Source organism: Buteo buteo, chromosome 4 (genome assembly GCF_964188355.1).
Source record: "Buteo buteo chromosome 4, bButBut1.hap1.1, whole genome shotgun sequence".
Taxonomy (NCBI): domain Eukaryota; kingdom Metazoa; phylum Chordata; class Aves; order Accipitriformes; family Accipitridae; genus Buteo; species Buteo buteo.
In genome coordinates, this window is record NC_134174.1 from 12,969,167 (window position 1) to 12,988,001 (window position 18,835).

At 39.1% G+C, this 18,835-nt stretch overlaps 1 protein-coding gene across 2 annotated transcripts in view; it reads left to right on the forward strand.

The window, feature by feature from the left end:
* The window catches only part of MAGI2 (membrane associated guanylate kinase, WW and PDZ domain containing 2), a 761,840-nt gene that overhangs the window by 512,170 nt on the left and 230,835 nt on the right, over positions 1 to 18,835 (forward strand). For both annotated transcript variants that reach the window (XR_012650015.1, XM_075024752.1), the window contains exons 5-6: positions 2,974 to 3,187; positions 16,130 to 16,209. Coding sequence is in view for 1 of the 2 variants with exons in the window: in XM_075024752.1 (XP_074880853.1) it covers positions 2,974 to 3,187; positions 16,130 to 16,209 (294 nt within the window). In the remaining variant the exon portion in view is untranslated. The remainder of the gene's footprint in view (positions 1 to 2,973; positions 3,188 to 16,129; positions 16,210 to 18,835) is intronic.

Below are 18,835 nucleotides of genomic sequence, written 5' to 3' on the forward strand. Positions count from 1 at the left end.
TCACAGTGTGTTACTGTAGTATTTCAAACTTAATTTGTACATTTAAGACACTGCTAGTTTTAAACCAGAGCTCCTTGTTTTTATCATATCAAACATTATATATGAATATATATTAGCAGAAAGAAAACCAGTAAGGTGAATATCTACCTTACCTGGAGTATATGAATGATAGATACATATAACAAAAGATGAGATGACACCGTAGGGCTGTGTTCCAGATAAGTGTGACTAGGATGTCCATTGTGTAAAACTTAATGTTCTTAAATGGCATTAGGCAATTCTACCTTAATTGCTTGGGTTTTAGTCATCATGATGCCTTCTCCATTATCAAAGTAAGCTATTAAAAGCTAATGGTCCATTAATTGATAATTCATGAGATTGGCTTTAAAAGAATTATATTTTTAAGTTGTTAAATAAGCATCAGGTTCCTTTTTTGCCTGCTATATTTTGATAGCAATCTCTGTCTTAGACAAGCTCAAAGTATCTCTTCTAATCCTCAAGGCTTAATTTTCACATTTTTTCTGCCATCATGATGTCTGGGATTTGTTAATACAGTTATTGAAAATCAAGGATCTGACCTCTTCAGACCTGTTGAAAATAATATCTTGAGGAAGAACACATATTACAGATATTGTAAAATCCCAAGACACAGCAATGTCACCACATCTGTGCTACAGATGCTACCTTTTGTACAATTCTATCTCAAGTAGCAGACTATTGAAAAGTCATGGCTTAATCAAAATTATCTCTGATTATACTTACTATTTTTATTATTCATTAGAACAATTTGTGCTTGCATTCTTAGTATTGTTTATTTAATCTTTAGCAGTTCTCCTGAACAACTTTTCCCTTACCATTGCTTGCCATAACATTGAATTTATTAATTCTGTGAGTTTATTAAAACCTGGGGGTTTAAAACCATTGTTATTAATTTTTTTCTTGTTCTTCTTTCTTGTTGTCCTAAGCATCACAAATGAGATGATTTCACCCAAGTGGTCTTCCACCTCCTACATGCTTCACACAAGTATCTGCATAGTTCCATGCTCTGGATGCACTGTTAGCTCATTTAAGAAATTATCATCTTCTTGAACTTTATTGTAGACTACATTGTTGACTTCTTTTAAAAACATATTTTCTCCTTTTTTTTTTAATAATTATCCACAGACTTCGATATAGTCCATACAGCATTAGTCAGAGCAAGTGTATATACACTTTTGATGATACAAAATCATACAAACTTACTTCATTTCTTACCTATCTTTATGAACAAGCTATAGTAGTCTCAGTCTAGTCTCTATTACACCAAATATGTCCCATTTTGATTAAATACTGGTGTACAACTTCACAGTTTGTTCTCAGTTCTCTTCTGATATTCATTGTGTGCCTATGATTTATATCTCTTGGTGAGCTTATATCATTAGTCTTCACGTAACCTAATGTAAAGCCATGCTCACTAGGTCTCAGATTCATCTCCCCTCATTTTAACTATGTAGCAACTGAGCAACTAGCCTAAGTAGGACTGAATTTGGTTTACCTAACTTAACACGTAGGGTCATTTCAGCCATCTGACTAGGATCCCATCATAGTCAGTGGAGATTCAGTCGCTACATTAAAATTGTGAATTTATTTTACTTGCAGTTCATTTGGCCAAAAGTAGGGGTCTGACTACTTTTTCAATGAGATCAGGCTTCATTTAAGTGCAACAGAAAAAAAGGATCCAAGGATGAGAGCTTCTGTTGTCCACTGAGACAACAGGTTCCTGCCACATTTTTTCAATGATAGATAGACCATATGATAAAACACAGCTTACAAACACATACCTAGTAGACCAGTCAACCAAATTTATTCACCTCCAAGGATGAAGGAATCTCTTTCTTTAGTAGGACCAGTTCTCTCAACCATCCTCTGTTTGAGCTAGTAGTAGTCAAGAAAAGATTGCATTTTCTCCACTGTCATTAAAAGTTGTGTGCATGGAAGCCCTGCTATGTGATATTCATTCATGCAGGTGAACATGTAGACTCTTCAGTGTGGAGGTAAGTGTTCAGCAGTGTGGATAAGGCACATGTAGACTCCTAATACTGCAAACCTGGTCCCTATTTAGCTGATTATTTTTTTTTGAGGTATATTTGTGGTTTTGTGTTATGTTTGTGTTCAGCAGATGTTTTAACAAGTATCGCTAAGTTTTACTGCACTTGTTTAGCTAAAGTATGTGGACTGCTCTGTGGGAACTGATAGTGGTAGAGATACTGCTGGACACATTTTTTAATTTCTGACTTTATGGAAGGTAAAATCAATAAAAAGTGAAAGATCAAGTACTGAAAAAGAGATAGTAAAGGAAGAGTCTTTCCTGAATATATTCTTGGTCACAGTGAGACACAACCACATTGGGTATAGGAAGTATTTGTCATTGGCTCTGGGAAACTAAGTCTCCCACAGATTATATCCGTAATGAAATCACAACCACTTTCTAGACAGTTAATATATTGCTATGAGTTGATGGATGTCATATTGATTTCTTAGATGTATGGATATAGGTAAAGCAGTTAGTGTATATACTTTTTTAACTAAAAAGGATCTGTTGTCTGTAGTAAAACTGCAGGGTAGTTGCTTTATGCGTGTATAGTTTTAAAAGTTAAGACATAAGACAGTAGCATTGCTGGATATGAAGCTTCCTTCTGCTCAGTGCTAACTGCTGGTCTGGAAGGACTCCCAGGACAGAACAAGCCAGAACTCTTTGGCTTGTTTCTTAGCTCTTTATTAGTTTCTTGGTTTAGTTTGGTTTTATTGCTTTATTTTCTTTTATTGTGTTCCATATAAAATGCATCATCAGAGGGACCCTTGTGTAAACCCAACAGAATTTTTCTCTTTATTTCAAGACTTGCAGTTCATAGAGTATTCCTTGGAGACTTGCACCTGGTAAATTCTCCACCTTTAACTTGGATATGCAAAACCTGTAATTTTTCTCTCTTGTAGAATCAAGTGAACATGAAGAGAAGAGTACAGGTGTCTCAGGTGAGGCATCTTCCACCCAACCTTGTCCTGCACCAGGATATACTCAGCCTGAAGAAGCAAAGGAGGATATGGATGTAACAAAGCAGACTAAACCTGAAGAGAATGATGACTTGGGCCCACTGCCTGATAACTGGGAAATGGCTTATACAGAAAAGGGGGAAGTCTACTTTATTGAGTGAGTCTCATTTCTTCTCTTTCTAATAGCTGTGTCGTTTTTAACTGGGTGGGGAAATGGTTTGTATGGTGGAGTGGAGCATTGCACTCCTTCTCATTAAAACAGCAGGCATATTCTGCCTGTCAATGCTCCTGAGAGCCTGTGGCAATCCCTACATTACTGACTTACATTGAAGCATGCTGTTTTTTAGGATAGGTAACTGGACTGCTTAGCACTTCGATGGCAGCAATTAAAGCTGTTGTTTCTTGTGTTGAAAGCAAGGCTTTTCTGCTGTTCTGATGCTTATGGGAAAGTAGCACGATCACTGGGTTTTTATCATAGGATCATAGAATCATAGAACAATTTGGAGTGGAAGGGACCTTAAAGAACATTTAGTTTCAACCCCCCTGCCATGGGCAGGGACACCTTCCACTAGACCAGGTTGCTCAAAGCTCCATCCAACCTGGCCTTGAACACTTCCAGGGATGGGGCATCTACAACCTTTCTGGGCAACCTGTGCCAGTGCCTCACCACCCTCACAGTGAAGAACTTCTTCCTTATATCTAATCTAAATCTACCCTCTTTCAGTTTAAAGCCATTACCCCTTGTCCTATCACTACATGCCCTTGTGAAAAAGACCCTCTCCAGCTTTCTTGTAGGCCCCCTTTAGGTACTGGAAGGCTGCTATAAGGTCTCCTCAGAGGTTTCTCTTCTCCAAGCAGAACAACATCAACTGTCTCAGCCTGTCCTCACAGAAGTTCTCCAGCCCTCTGATCATCTTCATTTTCCTCCTCTGGACCTGCTCCATGTCCTTCTTATGTTGGGGGCCCCAGAGCTGAACACAGTTCTCCAGGTGGGGTCTCACAAGAGCAGAATAGAGGGGGAGAATCACCTCCGTTGACTTGCTGGTCACACTTCTTTTGATGCAGTCCAGGATATGGTTGGCTTTCTGGGCTGCAAATGCGCATTGCCAGGTCATGTTGAGCTTCTCATCAATCAGCAGCCCCAAGTCCTTCTCTGCAGGGCTGCTCTTAATCCACTTATTGCCCAGGCTCTCTTTGTGCTTGGGATTGCCCCAACCCATGTGCAGGACCTTGCACTTGGCCTTGTTGAACTTCATGAGGTTCGCACAGGCCCACCTCTCAAGCCTGTCAAGCTGCGTCTGGTTGGCATCAATTCCCTCCAGCACGTCGACCGCACCACACAGCTTGGTGTTGTCAGCAAACTTGCTGAGGGTGCACTCAATCCCACTGTCCATGTTGCCAGCAAAGATGTTAAACAGCGCTGGTCCCAATACCAACCCCTGCAGAACGCCACTCATCACTGCTCTCCAGTTGACATCAAGCCCTTGACCGCAACTCTTTCAGTGTGACCATCCAGCCAATTCCTTATCCACCAAGTGGTCCACCCATCAAACCAATGTCTCTACAATTTAGAGACAAGGATGCCATGCAGGACAGTGTGAAATACTTTGCACAAGTCCAGGTAGATGACATCCATTGCTCTTCCCTTATCCACCAATGCTGTAACCCTGTTATAAAAGGCCACCAAATGTCAGGCACGATTTGCCCTTAGTGAAGCCATGTTGGCTTAACTTCCTTATGTGCTCTTCTTTATGTGGACAGAGGTGGAGAAGGTTGAGCTTTTTGCCAATTTAAGAAAAGAAAGATAGGTGGGCTAAAAACTAGCTAGTACAGAGTAAAAGGAGGCCATGCTGTATTCAGAAATAATAAAATAAATGAGTCGACAATAAGGACAATTAATTATGGGTAGAAACTTTTTCCTGTTGGTAAGCTATACATACCTGTTGCTAATTAGCCAACTCATTGAACAAATGGACATGAAAGTTCTTTCTTCTCTTAGTGCTGTCATTAATACACATTACCGGAATAAGAACACAGCAAATGAGTGAGTTCATATAACATCATGTTCCACAAAAAAAAGAGAAAGTAAAAAACAACATCTTCATCAGCAGAATACTACTACAGAGGTAGCAGTAGCATTTATGTTTGCTTTAAGGAACTGCCTCAAACAATTTGGAGTGTTAGCCATTATTCTGATTATTAGTAGGTAAAAATAACTTTTGGTGGTGTCAGTTCTGCTCTAAGTCTCTTATTTCATGTAAAATTTTATGACTATCACATGAAGAGTAAATAAATGGTAAGATTAAAGTTTGTGCACATGATTTTTCATGAACACTGGCATGACCAACTATAGCTTCTGGCATGCACAAGGCTGAAAAGAGCAGTAACTATTAAACCGTGTCTTTGCTGAAGAGGGCAAAAATGTGCTTAATCTAGGAAAAGAATAATTATAGTAGCTTTGCCCAAGCAAGCAGAGAAGAACCAGGATGACCTCAGGGCTAGCTGAAACCCTTGTTTCCTTCTTACCTCACTCCCAAATTTAATTTTTCTGCACATATTGAATGCTCTGACAGAAAGCATACTGAATTATGTGGCACTTTTATTTCACTTGTTGTGACAAAAACCTGAGATATGTTTGGGGGTGGAGGATGGGATGATGGGTAAGTCACTAGCACACCAAACTGTGACAGTGGTAAATACTGCAGCAGGCAATTTAATAGAAAATAAATGTTTATTTTGTAACAAATACAGTGAATGCAAATAGCGCTGCCACTCTACAGAGCAGCCATTCCACTCCTCAAATTCCTTTGATGTTACAGCTTACTTCCTTTCCTGGAAATGCTCTGGTTTACACTGCAGTTCTGACAATGCTTATCATTCACTTCCACTAAATGAATGTTATGTAAAGCAGAGAAATCAATCAGAGGTGCAGACTGGATAGAACAACTGTTGTAAGGGCTCCTTGCCTTTGGGATTATATTCTTGAATAATGTAATTGCAAAAATAGTGCAATTACACATATGTAAAAATATCAGATTATTTACTAGAATCCTAGCTAAGGAACAACTCTTTGATCATTTGAGTTTTCACATTGCACAGTCTTCACAGGGTTAAGCAGGAATGTAATGCTGTGGGGATGCTGTTAAATTGCCTCTTTGTTTACAAGTCACTTTGGTTAATGGCATGAAGAGACTCCATTTGCTTTCGCAAAAAAACAGAAAGATAAAAAGACAACAAAAACCTATTTGTCTAACAACATCTCCCCAAACAGTAGTAAAGATTGTACTAGATTATTAAATAATAGATGAAAAACAAACATTTTTTAAAGTGTACATCACAATGGGTTGAAAAAAGTCATACTAGGCAGCATCTTTTATTGCTTTATTTGAGGCGCATGTGAATTGTGCCTTTAAACCCTTAGGACTTCAAGCAGTAAGTGATCTCAAGTTCCACGTTGTCACAGGTATACCCAAAGGTCTTAGATTTCATGACAGCATTTTCATTCATTCACCTCAAACTAACCTCTAAAATTTTTATATGAGCTCATTTATCAAAACTGCCATCAGAAGTAACGTGGCAGATTTACAGTGAGAGAGGGACTGACTTCATAAGAAGAAAAATAACTGTCTGTAGACAGTATTATTTATTTGTTAATCATTAATGGCCCAGTTAGCATTTTGTAAAGCACACTGGAAGGAATTTCCTCTGCCTCAAGGACTAAAGAGAAAAAAAAATAATACTAGATTCACTGGATGATTCAGAAGATGGTTGTATTCTAGAGCGTGGCTTCTTCCATTTCTTCCTTTCTTTCCCTTTTTTGACATAGGTGCATGACCTTATTTTTACCTATATTAGCATTCACAGACAGAACAGGAAGAGCATCCCTTCCTACTGCATAATACTTACCACTGTTTTTCAGGAAGAGCTACTTAAGTACATTTCTTGGGCTGTTTCCAGCCTCCCTTACATATGAATCCCAATTTTCAAATACAGGCACACACCACACAAATGGGAGTCATCACCTACATTTGCTTTCACTGAGAACATATGCTAATGAGACCATGCAATAATTAAAATACTGTATATAAATTGGAATACCACCAAAAAAACCTCCAGTTCTGCTCCTTCTTTCCTACTTTAAATATGGCTGATGAGTGTGACCTATTTCAGCATGCTTAAATAAATTGTAGCCATCACTGATTTTTAGTGTTTACCTCTCCCAGGGCTAAGGAAAGGCTGCAGTTCCCCATAGCCTTCAGACCTCACTTTGCCAACTACTCTCAAGCCACATACTAGAGACGCAAGCATCATGTTGTCCTCACAAAGTCAGCAGACTTTGACTGTGCTGGTTCCCCAGCAATTGATGTTTGCTGTGTTAGTCCAGTGCAGTGTTGAGGGGAATACAAAAGGACCAAGATTCTTGGTGCATCTGCTATCATGTGCAGTCAGCCTTAAATGCAGCCCTCACCCAACTCTCCAACCCCATCACATACACCATTACATTACAGACTGTCCTGTAGAGTTGGTTACACATTATGATACTTGTTTATAAAAGGCAGAATTGATTTTTCCTCTCCCTCCAGCCCTCTATCCACCTATAAGCAGCAGAGCTGTCTGGAAGGGGCGTGGGGAGAGTAAGACATTAAACCAGGAAGAGCTGCAGTGTGTTAAGCTGAACTACAACTGAGCCTTGATGAATAGTCTCAAGGATATTACATAGCCCATGACAAAAACTATTTAATGCTATACTGTTCAAAAGCACGTACGGTTTCCTTTGCTTATACTACATTAATGATTGTTTTGTTAGTGGAGAAAAGTCTAGAATAGATTCAAACCTCTGTAATACATCTTTAAAGGATGATCTTCTTTGACTTGTGGTGGTGATTTTTAGGAGAATTTGGCCACATAAGGTTAACAAACCACTTTCCAGTACACGTCAGACATTCGGTCTCTTCCTACTTCAACACCCGCTTCTCTGAGCAGCATAGTCACCACTGCTTTTTGGACCTGTTGCAGTATCTTTTCCTAGTTGTTAAAGCTGCTTTTTTTTTTATGAGAGCACCATAAAAGACTACAAAACACCTATAAAATAGGCCTCTGCCAAGGACTCTTCTCTTCACAGTAAAAAACAGCCATTAAGTTTTTGAATACAGCTGGTGCTATTTCAGGTGTTACCTGAAAAGAAGTACAGCTACAAATTGGAAAAGTAAAATCCTGACCTAGTTTGTTTCTAAGAATATTGCTACTGACTTCAATGGGATCAGTATTTCTTCTTAGTAGTTTTTAAGGCAGGAAAGTCTTTTTGTTTATCCTAACATCTTGCTTGCCTGAAGAATCATGATATATTTAGCTGTTCCTGTTTGCTCCATCAGTTCACCATCTGAAGAAGGATATATTAGTTAAGTCCAGCTACACCATTACATTTCATAACTTTATCTTTTGCACTAGGAGATACTAAAAGTACTGAGGTGGAAGTACACCCTTCTACCTGCTCAAGATTACTTCCATATCCTGCAGTAATTACTCACTCTCTTATAAACTAGCTTGGCACTTTTTATGTTACATCATCACTGTATCAGTGCATAATATTGAAACTCACCATGTTTTGGTTGTATGGTTATTTCTGCCACTCTAATTAAGCAGCAATTAAGACGAAGATTTTTTTTCACATGCTGTTTTAATATTCACTTCTGATGGGATTATTCTTCTTTGGGAAACAAACCATCTTGTATAAGTATGACTTTATTGTGTGGACAATTCTGAATCATCAGGACTCTTGTGAATACGATCATAGATGTCCGTAATTCTTTTTCCTTGTTTATATGTTGTATTGAATTGGTCAGTTTTGGTCAGCATAACAATGATCAGATCTCTAATGCTCTTTGGACTTCAACATGACATATGGTGGGACAGGCAACAGAAAAGATGTCTCTTGGTTTCCTTCTCCTGAGACCACTTTCTTGCCTCATGACAAATTAATTAGTAATGGGGAGATGGCAGAACTGGAAAGAATTTGGGGAATGCTGAATTTTTTTATTCTCTTGTCTTTTGATGTTATAAAGACATTCTCAGTTTGTACTAGTGGTGTATTGTCCCTTGCTCTCACTTGTTGTTTTTATCTATGCTGACATCCAGGTCAAACTGCCAGCTCAACTCCTGTTGTCTTTTCTCACTTTCTTATTTCTTGTCTTTCACCAAAGGTCTCTGCTGCTCTGCTCTGCAGAATTTCCCTTCCAACACCTTTCCTCTGATGTTTGTAGTGGCATTATAATTTTTCTCTTTTGTATTTATTGAACTAGAAGATTCAGCTCACCAGGCTTGCCATATACCATTAGGTATCTAGTATAAACCAGTTGCCAAGACTCTTTCTGTGGTCAATGGAGGGAGATAATTGCCTCCAGAGCCTGATTCACCCTGTCCGACAATACGAGCAGAATTAATTTGCCTAAATGTAGGTGCTTCTACCAGTAAAGGTGCCCTCGGATACCCAAGGGTACATCTGCAGTAATACATAATTTGTGTCAGGAGTATACTTTTGAAGCAAATCTTCTGGTTGTCTCCACACACTGTGATTTGGTTCATGTTTCAGAGTACATGAACTGGATTCCTTTCAGATGAAGCTAAAAAGAAGGTTGATCTCTAGGAGTGCTCTTAATTGTCTCCAAACCCTGAACCCCTGAACTCAGTCCATGAGACCAGATTTGAGTTAAAACTAGTCTGAATTCCTTCTGATCTAAACCATATCCATATATAAATTAGCAATATCAGTAGACTGCAGAGTGAAACACTTGATGCTGATGACCCAGCATCCACAGCTACTAGGTCTTTTCAGGTGCCATGGGCTGCATGCCTCTAAATGGCTTGTAGTGCATTAATTGAGCTCTTGCTGTGTATCATCTGGTTTAAATTCAAGTGAAAGAAGCTTACAAGCTGGGAGAATGCTCAGTGTGTAAATGAAGATAACTGAGACATTCACTTGAAAAGTGACCTCCTGATCTGAGCCAAAGCACTACTGTAGAGGCATACTAATAGCCCAAGACATCTCCATGAATGTGGCAGATATGACACAGAACCTGTCAGAACCAGCGCCCTTCTGGAGTGGCAGCCGCAGGCCATTTGGGAGATGCCATAGCACCTAGTATGTCACTAAGGGTATATGGTTAGGTCCCCAGTCCCACCGGAAGATAAGTAAGGTAAATTATTCTGTATAGGTGCCTCTCCCTTGAATAGAGAGGAATCCTACACAATTAGCTGTGTAATTTCTAGATGGCTGAAGTCACATGAGATGATGCCCATTCTTTGTCAGAAATTAACTGTCTGAGTCAAAGAGAGTGACTTAAGCAGCAGAAAGTACCGTAGGAGACTTTAGGCATTTATATATTCCCCAAAAAATCTTATATAAGATTCTGCTCCTGCGAATGCCTAGAGGCACCACCACTGTATTTGGGCTGAGTACATAAGTGCTCATCTACTGCCCGAGGCCATCTGGGATTCACAGGATCGGCACTCCCAAACCTGTGTCTTTTAAGGACCTCATACTCTGAGCACATCTAACAGACTGACAGCATGAAATGGCAACACAAACTAGCAGTCATAGCTGCTGCCATTCAAACCATAGCTAGAGGACGACTCCCTTTTGTATCTGTCCCTACATGTGTGCAAGAAGTTTGGGTAGCACCCCACAAAGGATGAATTGCAAAATTGCCGTTTTAATGCTCTGTTTTCCTGTCACTGTCCCCCTACACACAAATTACTTGAAAATCATTATTGTGCTATCTGAAAAGCTCTGCAGTTCTGCAAATCTTAGGCATACAAAAAGGAGGGAGGAGTAAGCATTTTAGAAGTTAGGTTGCCTACGGTGCACTTTGTTTTTCTCTGTCTCATATAGTCCCCTTTGCTCAAGCTGTTATATTGAGGACCATCTTGAATGTAATGTATTCACAATAAAAACCCAAACAAACTCATATGTGCTGTCCCCAAATACACTGAAGCAGCACATCAGTAAATACCCATTTTGAAATGCCTTTCATAATAACGTGCAAATTACATACCTTGCAGGAGTCACAATTTAGAATAAGTTTGCAGTGTTTTCAAAAGATATTAAGGCTATTACTGTCAGTAACTATTCTCTAAATTCCCTTCAAAAGTGTTTCAAGAGATTGTCTGAGGGCTTTGTTAGTACAAGAAACTTTATCTGTCAAAGTGCTTTAAAGTGACAGATTACTAACACAAATCCATTATATTCAAATCTGAAGTAAAATAATATACTGTCCAACAAATAATTATAATAAGAAGATAATACATTGTTAAATAAGAAAAGCCACACTCTGAATGTTTTTGACTTCCAAAAGGTATGGAGGAGTATCCAGTGAGATTCCCAGAGAAGCTCTGATCCTAGTACCTAGCTCCAGTGGTGATAACAGGGAACTGGGGCATAAACAATATCTATCTGCGAAGTCTTAAAAGCAGAGCTACAAAGGAAATCTGGAGAACAACAGGAGGCTGAGTCAGGGTTTCTGGGAAGTAGTCTGAGCTTTCTTTCACTCTATTTAAACCAGCTGAAGAACATTTTTTCCACATATGTTTAAAATTGTCTATAACTGATACTGGAGGACTCTGATTATAATGAACTATTTCTGCTGGGTGCAAATACTTGGGAAAGAGGGAGGATTTAAGTTAGCTCAGCAATAATTATTTTATTGACTTTTGGCTACAATATTAAGCTCCAGTGCTTTACTGAGTGAGGGTGTGGGGTTTTTTAATTATTTTTCAAATTTGCAATACACTTCAGGCCTACAAGCAGTTTCTATTTTGTATAGCAGGTAACAAATTAGGATGAATTTTAAAATGTTATGCTATTCCCATGCTCCACCTGCTTGAAGCAAAACCAAAGGGATCCTTTGACTGCTTTCAAAGTTTCCAAAATTAGGAATTTGCTCTTGATTTTAAGATGGATTCTTAGATGCTCATAGCTGATTTGCCAGCACTTATCTATTAGCTCAATCCTGCTAGCTAGTAATCAAGATCATTGAAATTGTGTAAGGATGGACTTTCTAAACCTGCCCTTTAATGATGAGGTATGGTTATTGCTGAGTAATGAAGCAGTGGTGAGTGGAAAATGCTGGTGGAGCCACAGCTGTATTTCTCACAGGATGCTTTTGTTGCATCACTTCACTCTCATTCAGTCAGTGACAACTGCTCCAACTGCCTGTTTGTGCATTTATTCCACAACTGCCACTGCTATTCATCTGCAATTCATTCATAACTAATCTGTAAATCCCCAGCCCCTTTCCCTTCTGGTCTGTCTATAAGACTTCCCAAATGGACACACATGATTAGACCTAGTGGTAAGGCAGGCACATTATACACTGTACATTTTACAAGGTTTTTAGTGCTTAAAAAGCATTAACGTGCACAGCTCATGCAGTAGATATGTGTTAATGTTACTTTTGCCATCTTACTGTTCCTTCTGTCTTCTTTCCCATAGTTAAATCTTTCCCATCAAGGCTTCTTTTAAATTACATTAAAAACTGTTGAGGAGAGAAATAAGGTTTCCCTTTAGCTTTGACAGATTCTAGCCTATTGCAGACCTGAAGAGGGAATAGGCAGAGCCGTGGGTCACGAAGGAGGGGGCATCTTTCCTGAGATGTCCCTGCAGCCTGCCCTGAGACATTCAGCAAGCCAGCACCACCGTGCTTTTGTTCTTCCTCTCATTCCCAATGTGTCCTAGCTGTTGGGGAAGAAGCCACCTCTCTTTTGTTTCTATGGTTGGCTAACCCCAATTCTAGCCCTTGCTGGAAGGCAGGTTAACAGGAGGTTACTCTGAACAACACTGCATAGTGCTAGCACAGCACCAGTTACGGCAAGAGCAGCATCACTCCAAAATCCACAACTTGAAAGCTGACACAAGGGAGGCTGGAAGAGTACCCTGCCAGATAAACCTCCTGTGTAGAACAGAAGTAGACATGTATAAAAAAAACACTATGCTGTATTCTAGGGCTACTTATTTCGCTCTTTTATGGAGAGCAGCACAACAGTAGTCATGTCTGTCCTCATTGTAGGAGTGTTTCTGTGTTGTGTACCTGGTTGCTAAGATGATCAAGGCAATCAGCACTATGTAGCACTGAAGAGGACATTGATGGTGCTGTAGAGGTGTTAGAGGACAGGTGGGGTTATTTCTGCCTTCTTTCAAATAGGGTCTGTCTTCAGAGCAGGAGAAGATTTTTTACCCACTGGAGCACCTGCCTAGAAGCATTTAAAGTCCCATTACAAGACATAGTATGTGTGTTTGGTATAGATACTAAAGAGGAGAGGCAGGGCAAGGGAGCAGGTGTAGTGATGGGTGAGGAGGAGAGGGATGATTTTCAAAAGGTACTTTGCTCCTTCAGTTACTTGTTATTGACAAAAGTTCTTGTGGATGAGTTTTGCTTTTACAAAGTAGCTGGATGGGTTTGAGAGACACAGCTAGGAGAGGAGATTGAGTGCTGTAAGAGTTGATCTAGATGAGATACCAGCTTCATCCTCTGAAATTTTGCTGCAGACTGAAGGATCACGTTTCTTTTGGAAATGCTGTTGACCTTCTATTTGTTTATGGTTTTGTTTAGAATGGCCACAGTGCACAAAACTGGAAGACATCAGTTCTTCTGAGTTTACGAAAGCCACATTTATGCTGAAGGGAAGTATAACTGCTTGTTGTTGTTCTCAGTTTCAAAAGAAGCCTTGGAGGGTGTAATTCAACTATTTCACTTTTTAAAACAGTAATACTGAATTGGACTTATTTTCAGCTTGGCACCTGTCCTTACAGATGCCCGAAAACTCATTTCTCAGGCTCATTCTAGAAATGTCATAGGGCTATTTTCAGAGCTGGTGAATTGGTCTGTTCTGATGTTGTGTGGTATTGCGAGGAAAACACCAACCAGCTAACTTGCAACAGAGTTGGCTTCTAGTACTGGCTCTGCCACTGGCTTGTCTGGTGGCTGTGGACACTTGATAACTCTGTGACTCCATGTTCCCACCTTTAAAACAGGAGTGATGATTTTTATTTCCTTTGTAAAATGCTTTGAGATCCACTTTATACTACAGCAAACATTACTGATGGTAGTCCTATATATTGCCCTTTTAAAGCCATAGGAAACTATGTGAATCCGATTTAGTCCCTGCAACCAGTGGGGGGTCCCTAAAATCATTCAGAATTAGTAGCTGGGAGAGAGTGGCTGTTCTACAGACATGCCCACACTCCAGAGATGCGACTACAGCTTCCACAGGTATGTCCAAGCTCCCTCTGAGCTCTGGCACTGCTAACGGGGTACCCATGCTAGTGTGGAGCTCAGCAGCTGCTGCTGGCTGGCCCCAAGTAGCTCAGGAGATGCTGGGGTGAGGAGCCCGCGCTGAGCTCCATGCTGCTGCAGTGACATTGTTGCCAGTACCTCCCCTAGTTAATTTAAAGCTAGCTCAAGTATGTCTGCACAAGCTGCAGTTAGGCTGTGACTGCGGTATAAAAATACACCCTACAGGAGACCACAGGCAGCCAGAGCTTCAGAGAAAGCATCTTAGTTACATTTGCAATCAAGCACGGGCTGCTGGCATCGTTGCAAATTTACTTTACCTTTGGCTTATTCTTCATACTCTGCAAATACATCTCTGCTCTCAAAGTAAGGGAAGGTTTTGTTTATCCTCTTCACCTGCCGTGAATGGTGTTCTAGACTAGGGCATGCTTAAATTTGGAATTTAAATGCCTCAATTTTAATTTTAGTTGCTACTTTATCCGTACATAACTCTCATCTACCTTTTTTCCCATCCAAAATGTGGAGGAAGCCTTAACATGGTGACAATAATGCTGAGAAGTAGGTAGTATCACTCTGGGTTTAGAGAGAGAGAGAGAAATCGAGGCAGAGGAAAAGTTATCTGCCATGGACTAAACAGGGAGTCATGGTGGGAGAAGGAAGTGGCTCCATGCATTTATTTTTGCCTAGAGGAACCAGTGGTGTTTGGAGCACATGGACTGCATCAGTTAATTAGTAACTCACCAACTACCAATGCATCCTAATCCATTTTTTGCCAGGTGCCCCGTTTTTGTACATCTTATACTAATGTTATAAGAGAAGTCTTAAGTACACTTTAAAATGACACAGCAAATTAATAATACACTAAATAATTCAGTACTATATGGAACAATCATCCTCCTAGGATGTATCAGATAAATAAAACATGGGTTAGAAGTGTCTCTGAATGATGGTATTGTAGGAAAGGCATCTCAAAAAATAAAGGAGTAATGATCACATCCTCTTCTGTTTTATAGTCTTCCTTTCTTAATATATTTAAAATATTTGGCTCCAAATTCAAATGCTTATGGGAAAGCTATACACTGAAAAGATTTGGTTTTAAGTCTCATTAGCTGTGCTAAGTATCAATTCATTTGGCAAAATATTCTCCCAGAAAACAGTTTGTGCCAGTTCAACACTATTTGATGGCTGATTCCTCAAAGATCTATTCTGAATATAGAAAGGAGCCACATGATTCATTCAGCTTGTGCATATCTATTTTATCTCGATAGAAGGATTATATATGGAGAGATAAAGGTTTGTTAAACAAAGTATCATTAATCACTCTGTCCGGAAATGTAGACTTTGTAGGAGCATGCTGTAATTTGCATCACTTTTGCTATGCCTTGCCAGTGCTGCTGGTGAGCAATAACAAACCTGTATTTATGAAAAGGACAGGTTTAAGATGAAAATAATTCTATCTGAAAACTGTGAGAATGGTACAGAATCCTGTCGCCTGCACTCGTTCAACGGGAGAACACTGTATTTGTAATAAATTCCTTTTGCTCTGGATGAGTTCTGCATTTTCAATGAGGTTAACTTGGCAACATTCTAGTTGATTTTAATAAAAATAGCTGCTTTGAGGACAGGGAGCTGAGGTTGCCAAATTTACAGCTGCCTTGCACAATTACTCTTACACCTCCTTCAGGGCTACTTAGAACCAGTAAGCAAATTAAGTGTATCGATTGCAATTTTGTTGGACTAACCCTTTTTTCTTAAGGAATAAACTTGATTCCTTTCAGTATGTGTCTGCTCAGAGTGATCTCTTTTCTTTTCAGCCATAACACAAAGACAACATCATGGCTGGATCCACGACTTGCGAAAAAGGCTAAACCTCCAGAAGAGTGCAAAGAAAATGGTAGGTTATTAAGTTTTCGTTGCTGCTCAGAGGGGATTTGTCTTTGTGTGTGTGTGTGTCTCTCTCAGTTCTTACAAAAATCAGGCATTTGGGGGAATGATGAAAGGTGTTTAATTGCTGCTTTGGTTAGAAGCCATAAGTGATACCAGTTCTCAGTGTGCCATGTGTTTCTGCTTTTTATTCCCCTTTCTGATGCTATCCAAAGCTGAGGATCACAAGTGTGTTTTCTGCCTGTTGTGTGTGTGACTCCGGGACTGACCCTCTCCCTCATCTCCTACAGAGAACTTTGGTCTGCAGAACAGAATCCCTTTTCAGATTCTGAGCTTTTAATCTACAGGCGATTCAATGCATAAGGGAAACTAGCAGCACCGTGGGAATATGAATATTGTTTGATTTGTATTTAAAGGTACAGTGCTATGCTATTTAGTAGCCAATTTAGACAAAATAGTGTCTGATAAAACAGGGTGTGGGAGGGAGACAAGAGATCAGTGTCTGTCAGAGTTCAAGGCTGGATTGGGGGGTACTGCATTGTTAAAGGTTTAAAATTTGAAAGCGTAAATACTGTTGAGGATGCTTAAAAGAGCTGTAGCTCGTGTGCAGGAGGGATGACTATATTGACAGATTCAGAGATACGAAATAATACAGATCATATCGAACTATCTTATATGCATTCAGTATAATTTCTATTTTTTCTCCGGTAAAGTTTCAGTAATCAAAATCATTTAATAAAGCCAAAGTAAAAATGTATTGTAATGGATCTTTTTCTGAGGAGGTTTTTTTTCATTGTTTTATAGTTCAGTGTCAGTTCAATTAGCCAGTTAAGAAGTAACGATTTCTAAAGACTGCTACTTATTTTATTATTGTGAGGTACAAAGGATTAAATGCATGCATGCTATGTGCATTAATTCAAAGCATTTTAAAATATTTTAAATGTATTAATAGATTTTCATGTGCTGCATCTGATTTATTTTCAATTTTCCAAAATACATTCATTTGTTTAATGTAAATAGTATTAACTGAAAGAAAACTCAGTGCTGTTTTGGGCTGATAAAGAGGTCACTGAGGAGTAGCTGGCTGTACGAAATGCAGGGTCAGTGGTTTGGTAAAGAATGTTCCTGGATTTTTTTTGCCAATGGCTTCATTTTGAAAGATTGCTATATTCCAAAAATCCCTTCCTTATTTCAGCAGTAATTCTGACGTTCTCTTCTGACATCAGAAATTACATGTCTGAATGATTTTGTGATGCTTATTCTAGCACTGACAACACTAGCTCCCAGAGTAAATTCTACAGTGAATACAACAGAAGTGTGTTACTGAAACAAAACAAGGGCACAAGAGTTTTGCATTCTAAATCTCTCACATTACTTATATGAAGCTATGTCTTTGCCTGCTCCTCAAGGAATACTAGTGAAAAAAAGCAGAAGAAAAATTCACCAAATTTACCAATATCTATGTAGTAACATATCACAGAGTTACTTGGAGTAAATGTGTGTTGCTTTTTTTTTTCCCCCTTTTTTCTTTTTCTGTTAGCTGTTGTATACTGAGATCACAACAAGCACTGAAATATTAAAAAATATACCAAAGTATCTGAAACATTTTAAAATGAAGATCAGTGCATTAAAGAAACAGCATTATTTTGTAGTTATTTGACTACTGGATTATTGAATTAATATAGTATGCTGGGTCATGTTGTTCTTTTAAGGGTTGCTCAGCTCATTAATGCAAAGTACTTGAAGTGAAGCATAAAAGACTTTAGGGAGAGATTTTCTATTCTTACAGAGATTGTTCTTGCAACATCCTCTCTTTTCCTAAGGTTCTTTGGTTGTTCAAAAATGTGGTTTTGTTTTTTTAATCCAATACCTGCAGAAGAAAAGGTTTTTAAAAATCACTAATATGCCTTAGAATGGCTGCACCTTGCCATTGAGGTCCAACACCAGGGACATTGTTATAGCACACAGGGATTTGGAATTTTTGTTTAGATTTAATGTCAGATCAAGGATTAATTTCACACGCATTTCGGCTGTGGCTTGGTAGATTTTTTTTGTGCCAAACATCTTTTCTGTTACACTTTATGATTTATTCTGGCACATTTTACTCAGAGATACAAAATTTTAGAAAGACATCATTGTTTAGATAGAAAATTATACTTACCTTGCTTCTTTATTGCTATCTGCATAACTTGTGGTTTTCATTGACATTCATTTTGTCACATCTAAAACTTGTATAGATTCTCTGAGATATGTTATGATGTCCTTACCACCTATCAGATTCTGCTATCAGGTTTTCATTCTGAACAACCCAACTTTTGTGTTCTCCTTTCAGTGTAAATCCTGCCAAATCCTCCTTCTTCATTCTGCCACCAACATGCAGTTTCCACACCAGACAACGTCCAAGCAGTGTACAGTATTTGAGTCCTGATGTTCTGGGCTAGTGATACTGAGGGCCCCCTCCGCCCCAGGCATTTCCTCTCTTCCACTTTCAGCTCTTCCATACTCCTTTGCCAAATACGATTTCTTCATTTTCTCTGGCTTCTGTATCTGCAAATCCCAGTGCTTGCTCATTTCTCTTTGCAAAATCTGAACCAACCTTCCAGCACATCCCTCCTCTTGGAAAAAATTTCATATGC